This window comes from Puma concolor, chromosome D4 (genome assembly GCF_028749965.1).
Source record: "Puma concolor isolate L17-30 chromosome D4, mPumCon1.1.hap2, whole genome shotgun sequence".
Lineage (NCBI taxonomy): Eukaryota > Metazoa > Chordata > Mammalia > Carnivora > Felidae > Puma > Puma concolor.
Genome location: NC_141679.1, coordinates 45502927 through 45518208, shown reverse-complemented (window position 1 = coordinate 45518208; position 15282 = coordinate 45502927). Strand labels below are relative to the sequence as shown.

The following is a 15282-nucleotide window of genomic DNA, read 5'->3' as shown; positions in this document are numbered from 1 at the left end:
GAGAGGGAGGGAGAGAGAGAGAGACAGTGCAAGTGGGGGAGGGGCAGACACACACACACACACACACACACACACACACACACACACACACACACACACTCCAAAGCAGGCTCCAGGCTCTGAGCTGTCAGCACAGAGCCCAACACGGGGCTGGAACTCATGCTGAAGTTGGGCGCTCAACCACTGAGCTACCTCGGCTCCCCAGAACAGGGATTCTTAACGAAGAAGTGTTGCTGAGTGAAACACGGTCTCAAAGGTGGTCCTATTAATTTAACAATAATTGCTTTATGTCTAATGTACTACTATCCCTACTGGCTAAAAAGTTTCTTAGTTTTGCCTCCTGTTTCTTGTTAAGAAGTAGGTTAGAAACTGATGTTAATGCTTTAGGTTATAAGAGACTTGAATAAGTAAATTAACGAACTACTTCCCCTAGTTTGACTTTCTTCTGATTAGAACACTAAGTGTGTATTTGTATTGCTGCTGGTTTTCTCGCATGTTTAGTGTGTATAAAAAGTTTCTATTGTTTGCTTCTAATTAAGAACTCAGGGTGCTCTACACACGTTGTCCATTGTTCTTTATGAAAATATTGCATTTAAAAATAATTGAGGTATGCGTTGGTAAATAGTTTCTTATAAACCAGACTTTTACAGAATATTAATACATAACAGATCATTTCCTTTAGAGGGTGGGAAAAAAATCTAAAACTTTCAACTGGAAGATGGGCTCACTAACAGCTGTTTCCTATAATAGAAGCAATTTGCATGCAGAATAGAGAAAATGAATTATACAAAAGGGTGTATAGAGGAGCAGCTATAACTTCTCTGACATGTGCGGCAGCCCACAGAATAAACTTCCTTCAAATGACATTGGCATGATTAATCCCAAGCAACCTGGACACTGAAAGTGCTGTTCTGAAAAGACTGCTTTGCCGTCTGGAAATGTCATGGATGTAATACGAGTCTTCTCCTTGGCATCGGGGGTGTGCTCAGTGCTTTTGGTGGCATACCCTCTCCCGAGGGTTCAGGATATTTGAATATTCATGACAGGTTGGCAGGTGGTTAGTAGATGCAGGACTGAAGCTACTCTGAGTTGTTGTGCATTTGCATTTTTTTTTTTTTTTTAAATCAGAGAAACTTGTAAGGTCAGGTGAGAGTCCTCACTCCTGATTTACTTCTGATGTCAGTTTGGGGAAATGTTCCTGAGGTGGGCTAAAGGAGACTTCCAAGTGTTCCAGTCCTATCTTCAGTGTACGTCTTCATAACCATATTTGTGCTTGGGGGAGGGTCTAACCAACTTTTATGTACATTATCATCATCGCCTAGAAGAAAAACGCCTTACACGTACGTTCCTACCCATGCTTACGGATAGGTAGATGGTCTTCTCTCTTTTAAAGGGAAAGGAAATGGAAACTGTCTAGAGAATTCTTAGTCCGGGTGCCATGGAGTTGCATCTTCTAAATCTAGGGGTCTCTCCTTGCTGCTTTCTTTCTGTTTTCATCTGAAAAGTTTCCATGCCAGTTGGCTATCTCATGGAGTAGATCACCTGCCTCACTTAAGTAACTTTTTGAGAACTTACACGTGCCAGGATCTGTGCTGTGTCTTTTATGTACATCATCCTGTTTAATCCTCCCAGTGTTTGGAAGAAAACCCAAGGTTCAGAGAAGTGGAGTAACTTTCTAGAGGCAGCCTGGTCAGTCTGAGTTGGATCCCAGATTGGCACCCAGGTGTGCCTATGCCCTTGACACTTGGCACTCTCTGTTCCTGGGGTAAAGGTTTCCGTCTTTGAGGACTGGAAGGAAATTACACATGATGTTCCAGAATACACTGTAGTACAACTCTGTGGGGTGTCCAACCTGTGATTCCAGCAATTAATGCTTTGGGAGGGTAAAAGGAGAAGAGAGGATAATACTTTGTGGTCTGGAAAGGTCACAGAATTTGTGATGACATTTGGATTTGAACTAAGAGAGGATCCTAATAGTGGTATCAAGGTGTGAGGGAAGGGATGAAAGGAGGACAGGGCACACTTGGGAAATGCTGGGCATATTTGCGGGGAATTGAAGGAAGCACAGGAGGATGGATGAGTGACAAAAGAGGAAGGCTGGAAAGGTAGGCTGGGGCCCTGCTGCGGGGGACTTGAGTTACCACACAGAGGACTGTGTCGCCTTGATGTTCAGCATGTCTGTGATTACTTCTTTGTGACACTATCAAATACAGCCTCAACTAGAATACTTTCAGATGGCTTGTGACTGATTTTGATTTGCTTAATTGACATTCTAGTGGTATGAATCCTAGTTACCTTCTTTAGGGTGTCTCTCATTTCCCAAGAGCTTGCCTAAAATAGTCTTGCCTAATTCATTTTTGGGGGAAATCGAAGAGGGTGACATGATGGACACGAATAACATTGGGAGATTCTGGACTTGGAATTTTCTGAGGAGGGAGGGTATCCTGCCACTTGTTGGCATAGAAATCGGGATGTCTCCAAGAAGTGAGGGGTTTGAGGGTGGAGTGATTTACAGAAGAGATCTGACACAGACAGTACATTTGTCAGGGGACTTTCAAGCTTTAGATCGTAGGAGCTCTCCCCAATCTCCCTAAAGCTTCAGGGCAGGGTGAGAACACCTGAAATCAAGTCATTAATGATCACGGTTGACTGTGGTAAAATGTCCCCCATCAAGATTTGAACAAATAGCTTACCATATTTGCTTTACCTAGGAAAATTCTTATAGATTCTGAAAAAGAAATAGAGATCAGAAAGGCAGATGGGGACTTGGGAAAGGGCTGTGAAAATTGGGCATGATCTAGACAGGAGAATGGGGTTTTCTTTCTTTTTCTTTCTTTTAGTTTTGTTTTTTCAGAAGAAAGAAGAATGTCTTTTTGCCTTTTATTCTCCTCTCACCTATTTTTTCTTTTTAATGTTGCAGTGTGCAAAGATCCACCTTACAAAGTAGAAGAATCTGGGTATGCTGGTTTCATTTTGCCAATTGAGGTTTATTTTAAAAACAAGGTATGTAATCTTTACCCATTAATCTTTCAGTAGAAGATCCGCCATTAGCCAAACAATGTTTAAAATAATTTTGATTCATAAATACGCCTATCACTAGATGATTTTAAAATAAAAGTTAAATTTGTCTTCTAGGAATTTTGGCTATTGTCACCCTTAATTATAGAGGAAGTGGCTAAAAAAGATAATTTCAGTTCTCTGAAGCCAGATTATATGAAATTCATTAAACTTTCTTTTTAAGAGAAGAATGATTACCATTTGAAAAAAGATTAATGTATGTTTGTAAAGCAGAAAAGACATTATGTTTTTTCAGTGAAATGCTCTTTTTCTCATTTGCGTATTTCTAGAATTTTAGACACTTGCAAACAAAAATCTCTCATGTATCCTTAGCTGCCACGCACACATGACATACGTATACAACTATATCAACTTGATGTGTTATGGATTCTACTGGATTTAAAAGTATATATGTAGCACAATACAGACTATATAAAATTGGATAAGTTGCTCAACCTCTGTAGGCTTCGCTTTCCTTAATTATAAAAGGGATAGGATAAGAGTATCTATCTCATAAGGATTAGATACAATATGTGTGCACAGAACATTTAGAATAATGCTTCAGTATATACATAAGCACCTAGTAAATGCTAATGATTACCTTTCTCAGTAACCCCACTGAAATATTCACATGGTTTTTTTTTTTTTAATCAAAATCAGAATTTGTTGAGATGTATTTATGTCCACTTATGTGATATGGCTTTACATTGATGTATTGATTGTTTTTTCCCCTCATTTCTAGTTGGATTTCCTTTAAAAAGCTTTTAGCTTTCTTTTGTTTTATTAAAAAAATTGAGGTATAATTTATATACCATAAAATTAATTTTTAAAAAGTATACACTCGTTGGTTTTAGTGGGTTGTGCAATCATCACCACTATCAAATTCTATGACTTTCTTAGTATTTTCATCACCCCCTAAAGAAATTCTGTACTCACTGGCACTCACTCCTCATCCCCTTCACCCCCATCCCCTGGCCATGATTAATCTACTTCCTTTTTCTATATAATTTCCTATTCTGGCAGCTTATATAAATGGAATAGTACAATATATGACCTTTTGTGCCTGGCTTCTTTCACTTAGTATATCTTCAGGGTTTATCCAAGCTATAGGATGTATCAATAATTATTATTTTTTAAATAACTGAATAATATCCCATTGTATAAATATACCACATTTTGTTTATTAATTCGTAATTTGATGGACGTTTGACTTACTTCCACCTTCGGCTACTGTGAATAATGCTGCTGTGAATATTCATATACAGATTTTTGTGTGGACATGTGTTTTCAAATCTCCTGGTATATATCTAGATGGAGTGGGTGGGTCATATGGTAACTCTTGGTTTAACTTTTTGAAGAACTTCCAACTGTTTTCCAAAATGACCATACTATTCTACATTCCCACCAGCAACGGTGGGAAGGTTTGTTTCTCTGCATCCTGGAAAACACTTGTCATTTTCCATTTTAATTTTTTTAAACATTTATTTATTATCGAGAGACAGAGAGACACAGAGAGTGATCAGGGGAGGGCCAGAGAGAGGGGGAGACACAGAATCTGAAGCAGGCTCCAGTCTCTGAGCTGTCAGCACAGAGCGCGACGCAAGGCTTGAACCCACAAACCACAAGATCATGACCTGAGCCGAAGTCGGAGGCTTAACTGAGCCACCCAGGTGCCCCTATCATTTTCCATTTTAAAAATTATAGTTATTATGGTGCATGTGAAGCAGTTTTGATGTGCACTTGCCTGATGAGTTACAATTTTTGAGCATTTTTTCATATGCTTATTGTCCATTTGTTTATTTTCTTTGGAGAAATGACCATTTAAATCTTTTGCTCATTTTAAATTTTTAAATTTTAAAAATTTATTAGTTTTTTAGAGAGAGAAAGTATGACTGAGCATTGAGGAGGGGCAGGGGGACAGAGGGAGAGGGATAGGGATAGGGAGGGAGGGAGGGAGGGAGGGAGGGAGAGAGAGAGAGAGAGAGAGAGAGAGAGAATGAAAATCTTAAGCAGGCTCCATGCCCAGCGTGGAGATCAATGCAGGGCTTGATGTCATGACTGTGAGATCATGTACTGAGCCAAAATCAAGAGTCTGATGCTTAACCTAGTGAGATACCCAGGTGTCCCCCATTTTTAAATGTATTCATTTTCTATTTAAGTGGTTGTGGGGTTTTTTTCCTTTTTTTTTTTTTTTTTGAGTTTATTTATTTTGAGGGACAGCACGTGTGGCAGAGGGGCAGAGAGAGAGAGAGAGAGAGGGAAAGAGGGAGAGAGAGGGAGAGAGGGAGAGAGAGAATTCCAATCAGGCTCCACACTGTCAGTGTAGAGCCCAATGTGGGGCTTGAACTCACAAACCATGAGATCACCACCTGAGCTGAAATTAAGAGTTGGCCGCTAACTGAGCCACCCAGGTGCCCCTAAGGTGGTTGTGTTTATGGGAAGGAATCCAGAGGCTGTCTCTTCACCCATCCCCATTTTTAATACTGTAGAAATTTAATGAATAAAGATCATGCACTGCTTTTCTTCCCTCTTGTCACACTGTTCACATCCAGTGTTTTATTTCATCTAGGCATTGGGCTATCCACAGGAAGAGTCTAGGCTTTTAAGCCAGAAAAGACGTTGTTCCAAAGAAGCTAGGGGATAGGCTCTTATCGTCTCTTGGGAGGATCATACTGGGTATAGCATTCTATTCTCATCACCTTAAGTCAATTTAACATTGCACTGACTTCAATTTGGAAACAGTGCTGCAGTGAAGTATCTTCATCTTCTCTCTCTCTTTTTTTTTAACCTTTTCTGGTCATTTTTACAGGCTGTCAGTTCAACAAAAAATATATTTTCTGAATTGTCCAATTTCTTTATTTGCAGAAATAACTGGAATCTCCTTACACACCAGATTTTAAGAGGGCAAAAGAAAGATGAAGAGGCAGCATGTATTGTATGTGTGTGAGCACACATCACATAAATGTGTGTACACACACACACACATACACACACACACACACACACACAAGTTCAGTCTTCTCGGCACTTTGGGTAGTCGTTCTTATTATGGCGGAAAGACCTCTTGTTTACTTGTTTTGTGAAGAATTTTAGTTGATTAAAAAGTGACGGAAGAAAGAGGCACATGGAGATGGAAAGCAGTAATTCCTGTGGAGCCATTAAGAAATAGACACTTGGGCTGAACACTACTGAAGTAGATTTTTTGTTTAGCATCCACGTTAGCTGATTTCTATTTTCTAGTTTGAGATTTTCGTTAAGATTTTGTATTTAATAATGATTGCTATTTTCATAGGTGCACAATGAGACATGTAGATTTCAGTGTTTGTAATATGAAAAAGTGGGATACACCTAATTGGTCCTGTGTAGAGATGTAGATCAATAAATGGTGGGTTAATAATACATGAACTCCTAGGGGCACCTGAGTGGCTCAGGCGGTTTAAGCATCTGACTTTGGCTCAGGTCATGATCTTGCAGTTCGTGAGTTTGAGCCCCGCACTGGGCTCTATGCTGACAGCTCAGAGACCGTTTCAGATCCTCTGTCTCCCTCTCTCTCTCTGCCCTTCCCCAACTCGTTCTCTCTCTGTCTCTCAAAAATAAATAAACATTAAAAAAAATACATGGAATGCTATATAGCAGTTGATTTAGCAACATGGATAAGCAAAAACAAAAATGATGACAACTTAAAAGTCACAGAATTCTATGTATGTGGTTATGATATCATTCATGTATATTTTTATAAGCCACTGAAGCTGAGAATAAATGATGTTCTAGAAATATACATAGTATAAGAGTGTGAATTGAAATGATACCACAGGAACTAAATAGCATTGGTTATTGGGGAAGAGGGATAGAGCAGCTTATATTTATAAAATTTTATTTCTTTGAAGAAAAAGGTAGAGACAGTAAAAGTGTTAACATCTGTTTAATCTCAGCGGAAGGTTCCTGGGTGTAGTATTTAATGTTCTTTTCTGTATGCTATTAAGTTTTTAATTAAAAAAAGAAATTATTGCTTTGTCCTCTCTTTTCATTGATCTTGCAGTTTTTTACAAACCAAAGGTTTGCTGTATTCTCCGAGCTGAATATATTTCTTGTTCCTCTTCCCTCTGAAATGATCTGTGGGTAAAAATGTAGTAAGTCCAGGCTCTTGCCCCAGAATAGACATTCTATGTCTTCTGAGTTTTTATCATTTTATTCAGCCCTGGAGTTTATTCGACTTTGTCTTAAGAATGAACACTCATTACAATAATGGTTTATGAAAAGTATTGTTCAGCTTTCAGAGGAGGTGAGAGCAAGCTCCAAGTGATCTTGGGAGAGTCCTACTGCTGCAGATTGAGGATGAGATCATCCTGTCCTCCATTCTGTCTTCATCATTTGCTTTCCCTGCTTCCAATAAGCCTCTTTTCATTTCTGCTCTACATTTAGTTGTGAAATCAGAGTCATTACCCCAAAAGGGGGTGGGGGTGAAGTGTCTGTCACTACTTCTTTTGGGTTCATGTATGTGTATTCTGTCTTAGTTTGTGTTCAACCAAATAAGCTTATCTGTGAGAATTACGAGTGTTGCAGAAACTTGAAACCAATAGGCACACTGATAAAACATAATTGACTCTAGCATTTTAGGATGAAAGGACTCCCTGCTTCTCTCTTTCATTCCGTCCTCAGAGAAGGTACCTGAGGAAATGTCAAGGACCGAGGCAGAACAAGAGGGACAGTCTGATCTTGCCAAAACCAGATTTCCACCTCTTAGAGGAAGTGTAGTAGCTTTATGTGTAGAATAAATGCATGCTTTCTTGTTTGAAATGTGAGAAGACTCTTTCCTGAGGAGCATAGATGGACATAATAATGAAGTCTGCCCTCTAAGAAAGAGATCCGTTGGCTAGAGCACAAGTTTGTGAGTACTTTCTCCTTCCTCAAGAGAAAAAAGAAAAATCTTTAAAAGAAAATTGCACTCAGGATTCATAGAAAGGTAGTCACTTTCTGTGGTCATTACCCTTAGTTTTATTGAAAAGTGATCTTTCTTTCTTTCTTTCTTTCTTTCTTTCTTTCTTTCTTTCTTTCTTTTTTTCTTTCTTTCTTGGTATAAAAGTCTTGTGGACTATGAAGTGATACTGAAAAGTATGTAGAAGCATACTCTTTGAGTCCTTTTAACCATTGTTAACTATTTGGTGTTGTCTTTCCTGATTCCCCCCACCCCCACCCCCATAAAGATGCACAGATAAAATCTATGTCAAGTAGAGATAGGCAGGGGCATAATATATCATACTTTAATATTTTCTGTGACTTACCTTTAATCTACTTGGCACTATGCCTTTCTTAATCTGTATTAAAAAATTTTTTTTAAATATTCATTTATTTTTGAAGAAGAGAGACAGAGCATGAGTGGGGGGAGGGGCAGAGAGACAGAGGGAGACACAGAATCTGAAGCAGGCTCCAGGCTCCGAGCTGTCAGCACAGAGTCCCACGCGGGGCTTGAACCCACGAGCCGTGAGACCATGATTTGAGCCGAAGTCGGACGCCTAACCGACTGAGCCACCCAGGTGCCCCTAAATCTGTATTTTTAAATATCTGAATGGTATTCAATGATATGATATACTCACTCAAAGATTATTTCAATTTTTTTTTTTGCCATTTCAAACAGTGCTACTATGAACATTTTATAATATATGTATCTTTGTGCACATATTTGGATATCTCTGTGGGAAGAGATTCTTAGAAGTAGAATTACTGGGTTAGCATGTTGATAGCTGTTGCCAAATTGTCTTCCCAGAAGGCTTTACAAATTTACAGTCCCAATTATAAGGCAGAAAACAGGCCTTCTTATGTTTTTAATTAAATTCTAAGGTTGTGTTGACTGTTTTACAATGGAGAGGAAAGGCAGGTAAGTAGAAAAATGACCATAATTGTATGTGATAATTACATTAATAAAGGAATGCTATAAGAGGGTTATCTAATACAGATTGGATTGGAAGTATTAGGAAGGCTTTCCAGTGGATTTCATGCTTTATCTGGGTTTTGAATAATGAGCGCATTAATAAGCAAGCAAGGGAAGGGAGAGGTGCTGGGAGGGAAAACTGTATAAGCGTGGGGAGCACTAGATGCGAAAGGCAAAACGAATGAGGTAATGTAGAGTACTGGGAACCACAAGTGCTCTGAAATTATGGAAACACAGGGTGTCATAAGAGAACAAAGGAAATGTATTAGAGGACTGAGATGGTTATTCCAAGGAAGAGGGATTTTATCCTGTGGGAGATGATGAGTCATTAAAGGCATTTATATCAATGAAAAGATGTAATCTAATTTTTGTATTGGGAAGATCACTGTCTTGCCACTGTAGGAGGTAAAATGGGGTGAGTTGAAAAACAAGGAGGTGAGCCGGTGAGGAATGATGAAGGTCTAACTAAGGCGAGGGTATGGGAACTGGACAAAAGGGTTGGATTTGAGAGTTCCTAAGGGAGAATATGGAGTAGAACTTGGGGACTATTTGAGTGTGCTGAGCAAGGGAGAAGGAAGAGCTGGGGACGGTTTTTCTGTATTTTAACTTTGGCAAGAGATGAGGATTTCTGTTTGCCAAAATATAGAGTATGGGAGAAAGGACAGATGAATAGAACTCCAGTTTAAGACAAACTGTGACTTTGAAGTTGCTGTGGGTCAGTTTGGTGGAGATGTGGGCAGATGTGGTGTGGAGCCCCCGTAAATGGCAGTCAAGTGGGAACTGGGCTGGAGGTACAGATAGGGGAGTCATTGTCATAGAGGTAGAAGTGACACCCTGTGAATGGGCGTCGGCTCCTTGGGGACTTTGCCCAAAGTTAAAGGATGTTTAAGGGTCAGTGAAGAAAGCAGGGAGGCCGGTGAACAAGACTGAGAAGGAATGCCAGTAAGCGTGAAGAAAACCAGGAGGGAGGGGTATTCTGATGAAAGAGGAAAGGAGCAGGTTTCATGCCGCTTGGAGGTAGAAGAGAAGAGGCAGAGGCGCCTGGGCAGCTCAGTCATTTAAGCATCTGACTCTTGATTTCAGCTCAGGTCACGATCTCACAGTTGGGAGATCGAGCCCCGCATCAGGCTTCATGCTGAGTGTGGATCCTATTTGGGATTCTCTCTCCCTCTCTCTGCCCTTCCTCTATCTCTCTGTCTGTCTGTCTCAACTAAATCAATAAACATTAAAACAAAAGAAGTGTAGAGATAGTGAGTGAATGAGTGGAGACTGATTTGGAGAAGTTTGGATGAGGAGGTAGAAACCATAAATTTGTAGCAGGTAATGCCTACATTTTGACAGTTTCAGGAACTAAGACTTTCGAGTTAAAAGAACCAGTTTTAACAAAGTTAAAAGAACTTTGTTTCATCACATTACATACATAAAAAGTCCTTTCTTTTAAAATTTTTTAATGCTTGCTAATTTTTGAGAGAGAGACCGAGCATAAGTGGGGGAAGGGCAGAGAGCGAGGGAGATACAGAATCCAAAGCAGGCTCCAGGCTGAGCTGTCAGCACAGAGTCCAACATGGGGCTTGAACTCACAAACTGCGAGATCGTGATCTGAGCTGATTTAGAGGCTTAACCCACTGAGCCACCCAGATGTTCCAGAAGTTTGTTTTTTTAAAAAAAATTTTTTTTTTTTAACGCTTATTTATTTTTGAGACAGAGAGAGACAGAGCATGAACGGGGGAGGGTCAGAGAGAGAGGGAGCCACAGAATCTGAAACGGGCTCCAGGCTCTGAGCCATCAGCACAGAGCCTGACGCGGGGCTTGAACTCACAAACCGCAAGATCACGACCTGAGCCGAAGTCGGATGCTGAACCGACTGAGCCACCCAGGCGCCCCAGAAGTTTTTTTTTTTTTTTTTAAAGAAAAACATTGCTTTATTTGACTATGTAAAATTTCAATATGTCACATACTAAAAAATATAAATAAATATATATATATATATATATATATATATATATATATATATATATATATATATATAAAGCAAGGCAGTTTGTAAAAGTGTTAAAATGGAGGTACCATATGACCCAGAAATTCTCCCCATAGGTGTATATTCAAGAGAAATGAAAACACACGTCTAGATAAAAACTTGTACACAAATGTTAATACCAGCATTGTTTATGGTAGCTAAAAAATATAAAAAATACACATATCAATCCACCAATGAGTGGATGAAAGAAACTGGTATACCCATTCATTGGAATATTATTCAGCCATAAAGAGGAACTAAATAACTGACGCATTACACCATGTATGAACCCTAAAAACATCACGTCACATTAAAGAAGACTGTCATGGGGTGCCTGGGTGGCGCAGTCGGTTAAGCGTCCGACTTCAGCCAGGTCACGATCTCGCGGTCCGTGAGTTCGAGCCCCGCGTCGGGCTCTGGGCTGATGGCTCAGAGCCTGGAGCCTGTTTCCGATTCTGTGTCTCCCTCTCTCTCTGCCCCTTCCCCGTTCATGCTCTGTCTCTCTCTGTCTCAAAAATAAATAAACATTAAAAAAAAAAATTTAAAAAAAATAAAGAAGACTGTCATAAAAGATGACATGCTGTGTGTGTATTTTTTGTGTTTGTATGAAATGCCAGCTCCACAGAATAGGCAATTCTAGAGAAACAGAAATAGATTATTAGTGGTATAAGGGAATGCAGGATCGGGGGGAATTGGAAATGACTACTAATGTGTTTGAGTTTTCTTTCTGGAATGATGAAAATGTTCTGAAATTAGACGATGGTGATGGTTTCAAAATTCTGTGAATACACTAAACACCACTAAGTTGCATACTTTCAAAAAGGGTGGGTTTTATGGTTTGCGAATTACTTCTCACAGCCATTAAAAATAAAATGGCAAGGCTAATGACTAATGAAAACAATTACAACATGTCACAAAGATGGTTAGTATTTGTGACACAAAAGGAGTTTTTTATGTAAAGTAATACAACAAATTCTAAGTGCCTTAATTTCCTCATTTGCAAAGCAGGACTCAGAACTGACCTTGAGGAGAGCTATAAGAATTGAATGAGATAACTGTTAATGTTGATGTTAGTTATTGTTACTATCCTCAGTCTTCATTTCACTTGGGATGTTTGAGAATCGGTGTGGAGAGAGGTTTAAATGTTTAGCTAACTAAAGTAATGCCTTGAGAGCAGAAATCGGGTATCGTGAAATTCTAATGATTCTGTTCTCTTGGAGATGATGCTTATTTTGTGTTCCTCGTTCATTTCAGGGCTGTCTGTGGCATTTCTGCTATGCACAGGTGCTAAATGAGTTGTCGGGGGGCGTGCAGTGACGATTCAACTATTGTTCCCCCTTTCAAGAATCTTATGATTTCACAGGAAAAAGGGAGATAATAGGATGATCAACCTAAGATGTGCAAGGGTGAGAGAGAGATACAGAACAGAGGAGAGGCAGTGGGAAGTTGGGAGTGGGGTTTCTAGGAAGGTTTCCCCAAAGTGATACCTGAAAGGAGAAGGACGAGAAGTGACTTAGGTGACACGAGGGTGGAGGAATGGAGAAGGGCAATGAAGGTAGTCATGTAAAGCAAGGGGGAAACCCAGGATTAGCCTAGAGCATAGTAAATACTGGAACAACCAATGGCCATGTGTTCCTTGACAGTGGTGGGATAAGGAGCCAAGAACCGGGTTCTGAAAGCCCCTACGAGGCCTTCAAGTGAGCTTTTGATTTTTATCCTAATGGCGACTGGAAGGAAGCTTTTGAAATTTTCATCAAGCTGTAAAAATCGCTAGGTTTTTGGCTCCTAAGGGTAATTTTGAGGCCTCAATGAAGGAGGAATTGAAGAGGAATCCATCCGGAAGGAGGAAGACCTACAAGAGAAAGGAGCATATTGTAGTTTGGGCAGTGAGTAAGAGTATGGGTTAGAGGGCTTGTTCAAGAAATATTTAGGAGAGAAAATGGCAGTTCAGTTGTTGGTGATGGTGGAGGTGGGTAGAGTGGGAAGGGGAAGAAGTGGCTTCAGGGTTATCTTAGGTTTCTAGGTGGGTGGCTGTGTTGGTGGTGTTATACCACTTGAGATATTGCAAGAAAAGTGGTGAGTTTATTCTCTTAGAAAGCAAGAAAGTGATTCATCAGGTATTTCCATTTTGCTCTGTAGATAATTCCTTGATAATTTTCTTTTGCCAGCACTTTGACACTATAGCTGTTGGGTATCTTTGAAGAATAAAACTTTACTTTTAAAATCTGTAGATATGGGACACCTGAGTGGCTCAGTCAGTTAAGCATCAGACTCTTGATTTCTGCTCAGGTTATGATCTCATGGGTCATGAGTTCAGGCCCCGCGATGGGCTCTGCTCTGATAACACGGAACCTGCTTAAGATTCTCTCTCTCCCTCTCTCTCTCCCTCCCTCTCTCCCTCCCTCTCTCCCTCCCTCCCTCCCTCCCTCCTTCCCCCTCTTCCTCTCTCTCTCTCCCTCTCCCTCCCTCCCTCCTTTTGTCTCTTGCTGTCTCCGTCTTTGTCTTTCAGAAATAAATAAACTTAAAAAAATTTGTATATGAATAACTCTTAATTTTGTTTTAATCTCTAGGAAGAACCTAAGAAAGTCCGCTTTGATTATGACTTATTCCTGCATCTTGAAGGCCATCCACCAGTGAATCACCTCCGCTGTGAAAAGCTAACTTTCAACAACCCCACAGAGGAGTTTAGAAGAAAGTTGCTGAAGGCAGGCGGGGTAAGTGGCACTGTCTTGTGAAAAACCTTTGCATCAAAAAATAGATGCTAGTGTGTTAAGTGTAATAATGTGAGAGTGGTAAAAGAGAGGAAGTACCTTAATGACCTAGCTATGGACTCATGGTTTGGGATAAAGAGGTACGCAAACAATAATCTTTTAACTAGGTATGAATCTGAAATTGCACTGTTGGTTAGAATAGCTTTATAGTCCACACAGTTGAAATCTGTTTTAACAAAAAGCCAAAAACAATAAACCCTGCTCAATTAAAAGCACAATGTGTGAACTTTGTTATATCAGTTTATAGAAGCTTTTAGGTAAAGTTGGAAGTCATGTTTAAAATTAAATAGGTTATTATCCAGATTTTCTTGATAAAAATTAATAGAAAAGGTATACTCATTCACATTACATGTTTACGTCGTTTAAATACACCATTTACTTTGTTTGCATTATATGGTGGTAAAAGGTGGATTTCTTTTTTTTTTTAAGATAATGATAGCCAAGGTGTGATAAATATTTTGTCAGTGTGATTTGGTTAGGATGGGGAAAGATTTTTTTTTAATTAAAAAAAATTTTTTTTTAGCGTTTTTATTTTTGAGAGAGAGACAGACAGCCAGCAGGGGAAGGGCAGAGAGAGAGGGAGACACAGAATCCGAAGCAGGCTCCAGGCTCTGAGCTGTTGATACAGAGCCCGAGGCGGGGCTCGAACTCACGAGCTGTGAGATCATGACCTGAGCCGAAGTTAGATGCTTAACTGACTGAGCCACCCAGGCGCCCCTTTAATTTTTTTTAATGTTTGCTTATTTTTGAGAGAGAGAGAGAGAGAGACAGAGACAGTGTGAGCAGGGGAAGGGCAGAGAAAGAGGGAGACACAGAATCTGAAGCAGCCTCCAGGCTCTGAGCTGTCAGCGCAGAGCCCGACACAGGCTTGAACTCACGAACCATGAGATCATGACCTGAGCCAAAGTCAGACACTTAACCAACTGAGCCACTCAGGCACCCTAGGATGGAGAAAGATTTTTAAGTGGAGTTTCTTGTAGCACAAACATATGGAATATTTGCAGCTGTCAGCTATACAGACAAGCTCTGTTTACCAGTGGAAATCTACTCTACTGTGGGTGCCATTGGAATCACCGTCCTCATTTTACTTCAGATGAACTTCCTGTGTCCTCTTATGTGGGCAGTTCAGACCCCATGAAGTGTTGAAACATGTTCCCTTTTTAGAATTTTCTTCACTTCACTTTAGTTTTTCTGGAAGGTGTTTGATAGTTTTGCATCCATGAACTTAACCATTATGTGCAAATGTGCGGACCGTCACTGCGCAAAATGCCTCATTTCTACCATAAAAGCTACCCGAGGGCTATGCAGGGAAGAACACAGTTTTTTCCCTTTATTGCAACCCCTTTTTGTGGGCTTATCAACAACCACTTTGAGAAGTTATGGACCCTCTCAGAAGAGAATCACCCATGTATGCACTTGTGTGAACATTTGGGGTTACATGGAACTCCCGAGGTCCATGTTTTGGGAGTCCAATTTTGCCAAGCTCCTGTCCTTACAGCTGAAATACT

At 40.0% G+C, this 15282-nt stretch overlaps 1 protein-coding gene across 2 annotated transcripts in view; it reads left to right on the top strand.

The window, feature by feature from the left end:
- The window catches only part of MLLT3 (MLLT3 super elongation complex subunit), a 288616-nt gene that overhangs the window by 155416 nt on the left and 117918 nt on the right, over nt 1-15282 (top strand). For both annotated transcript variants that reach the window (XM_086685391.1, XM_086685392.1), the window contains exons 3-4: nt 2921-3003; nt 13574-13717. In XM_086685391.1, the coding sequence (XP_086541517.1) occupies nt 2921-3003; nt 13574-13717 (227 nt within the window). The remainder of the gene's footprint in view (nt 1-2920; nt 3004-13573; nt 13718-15282) is intronic.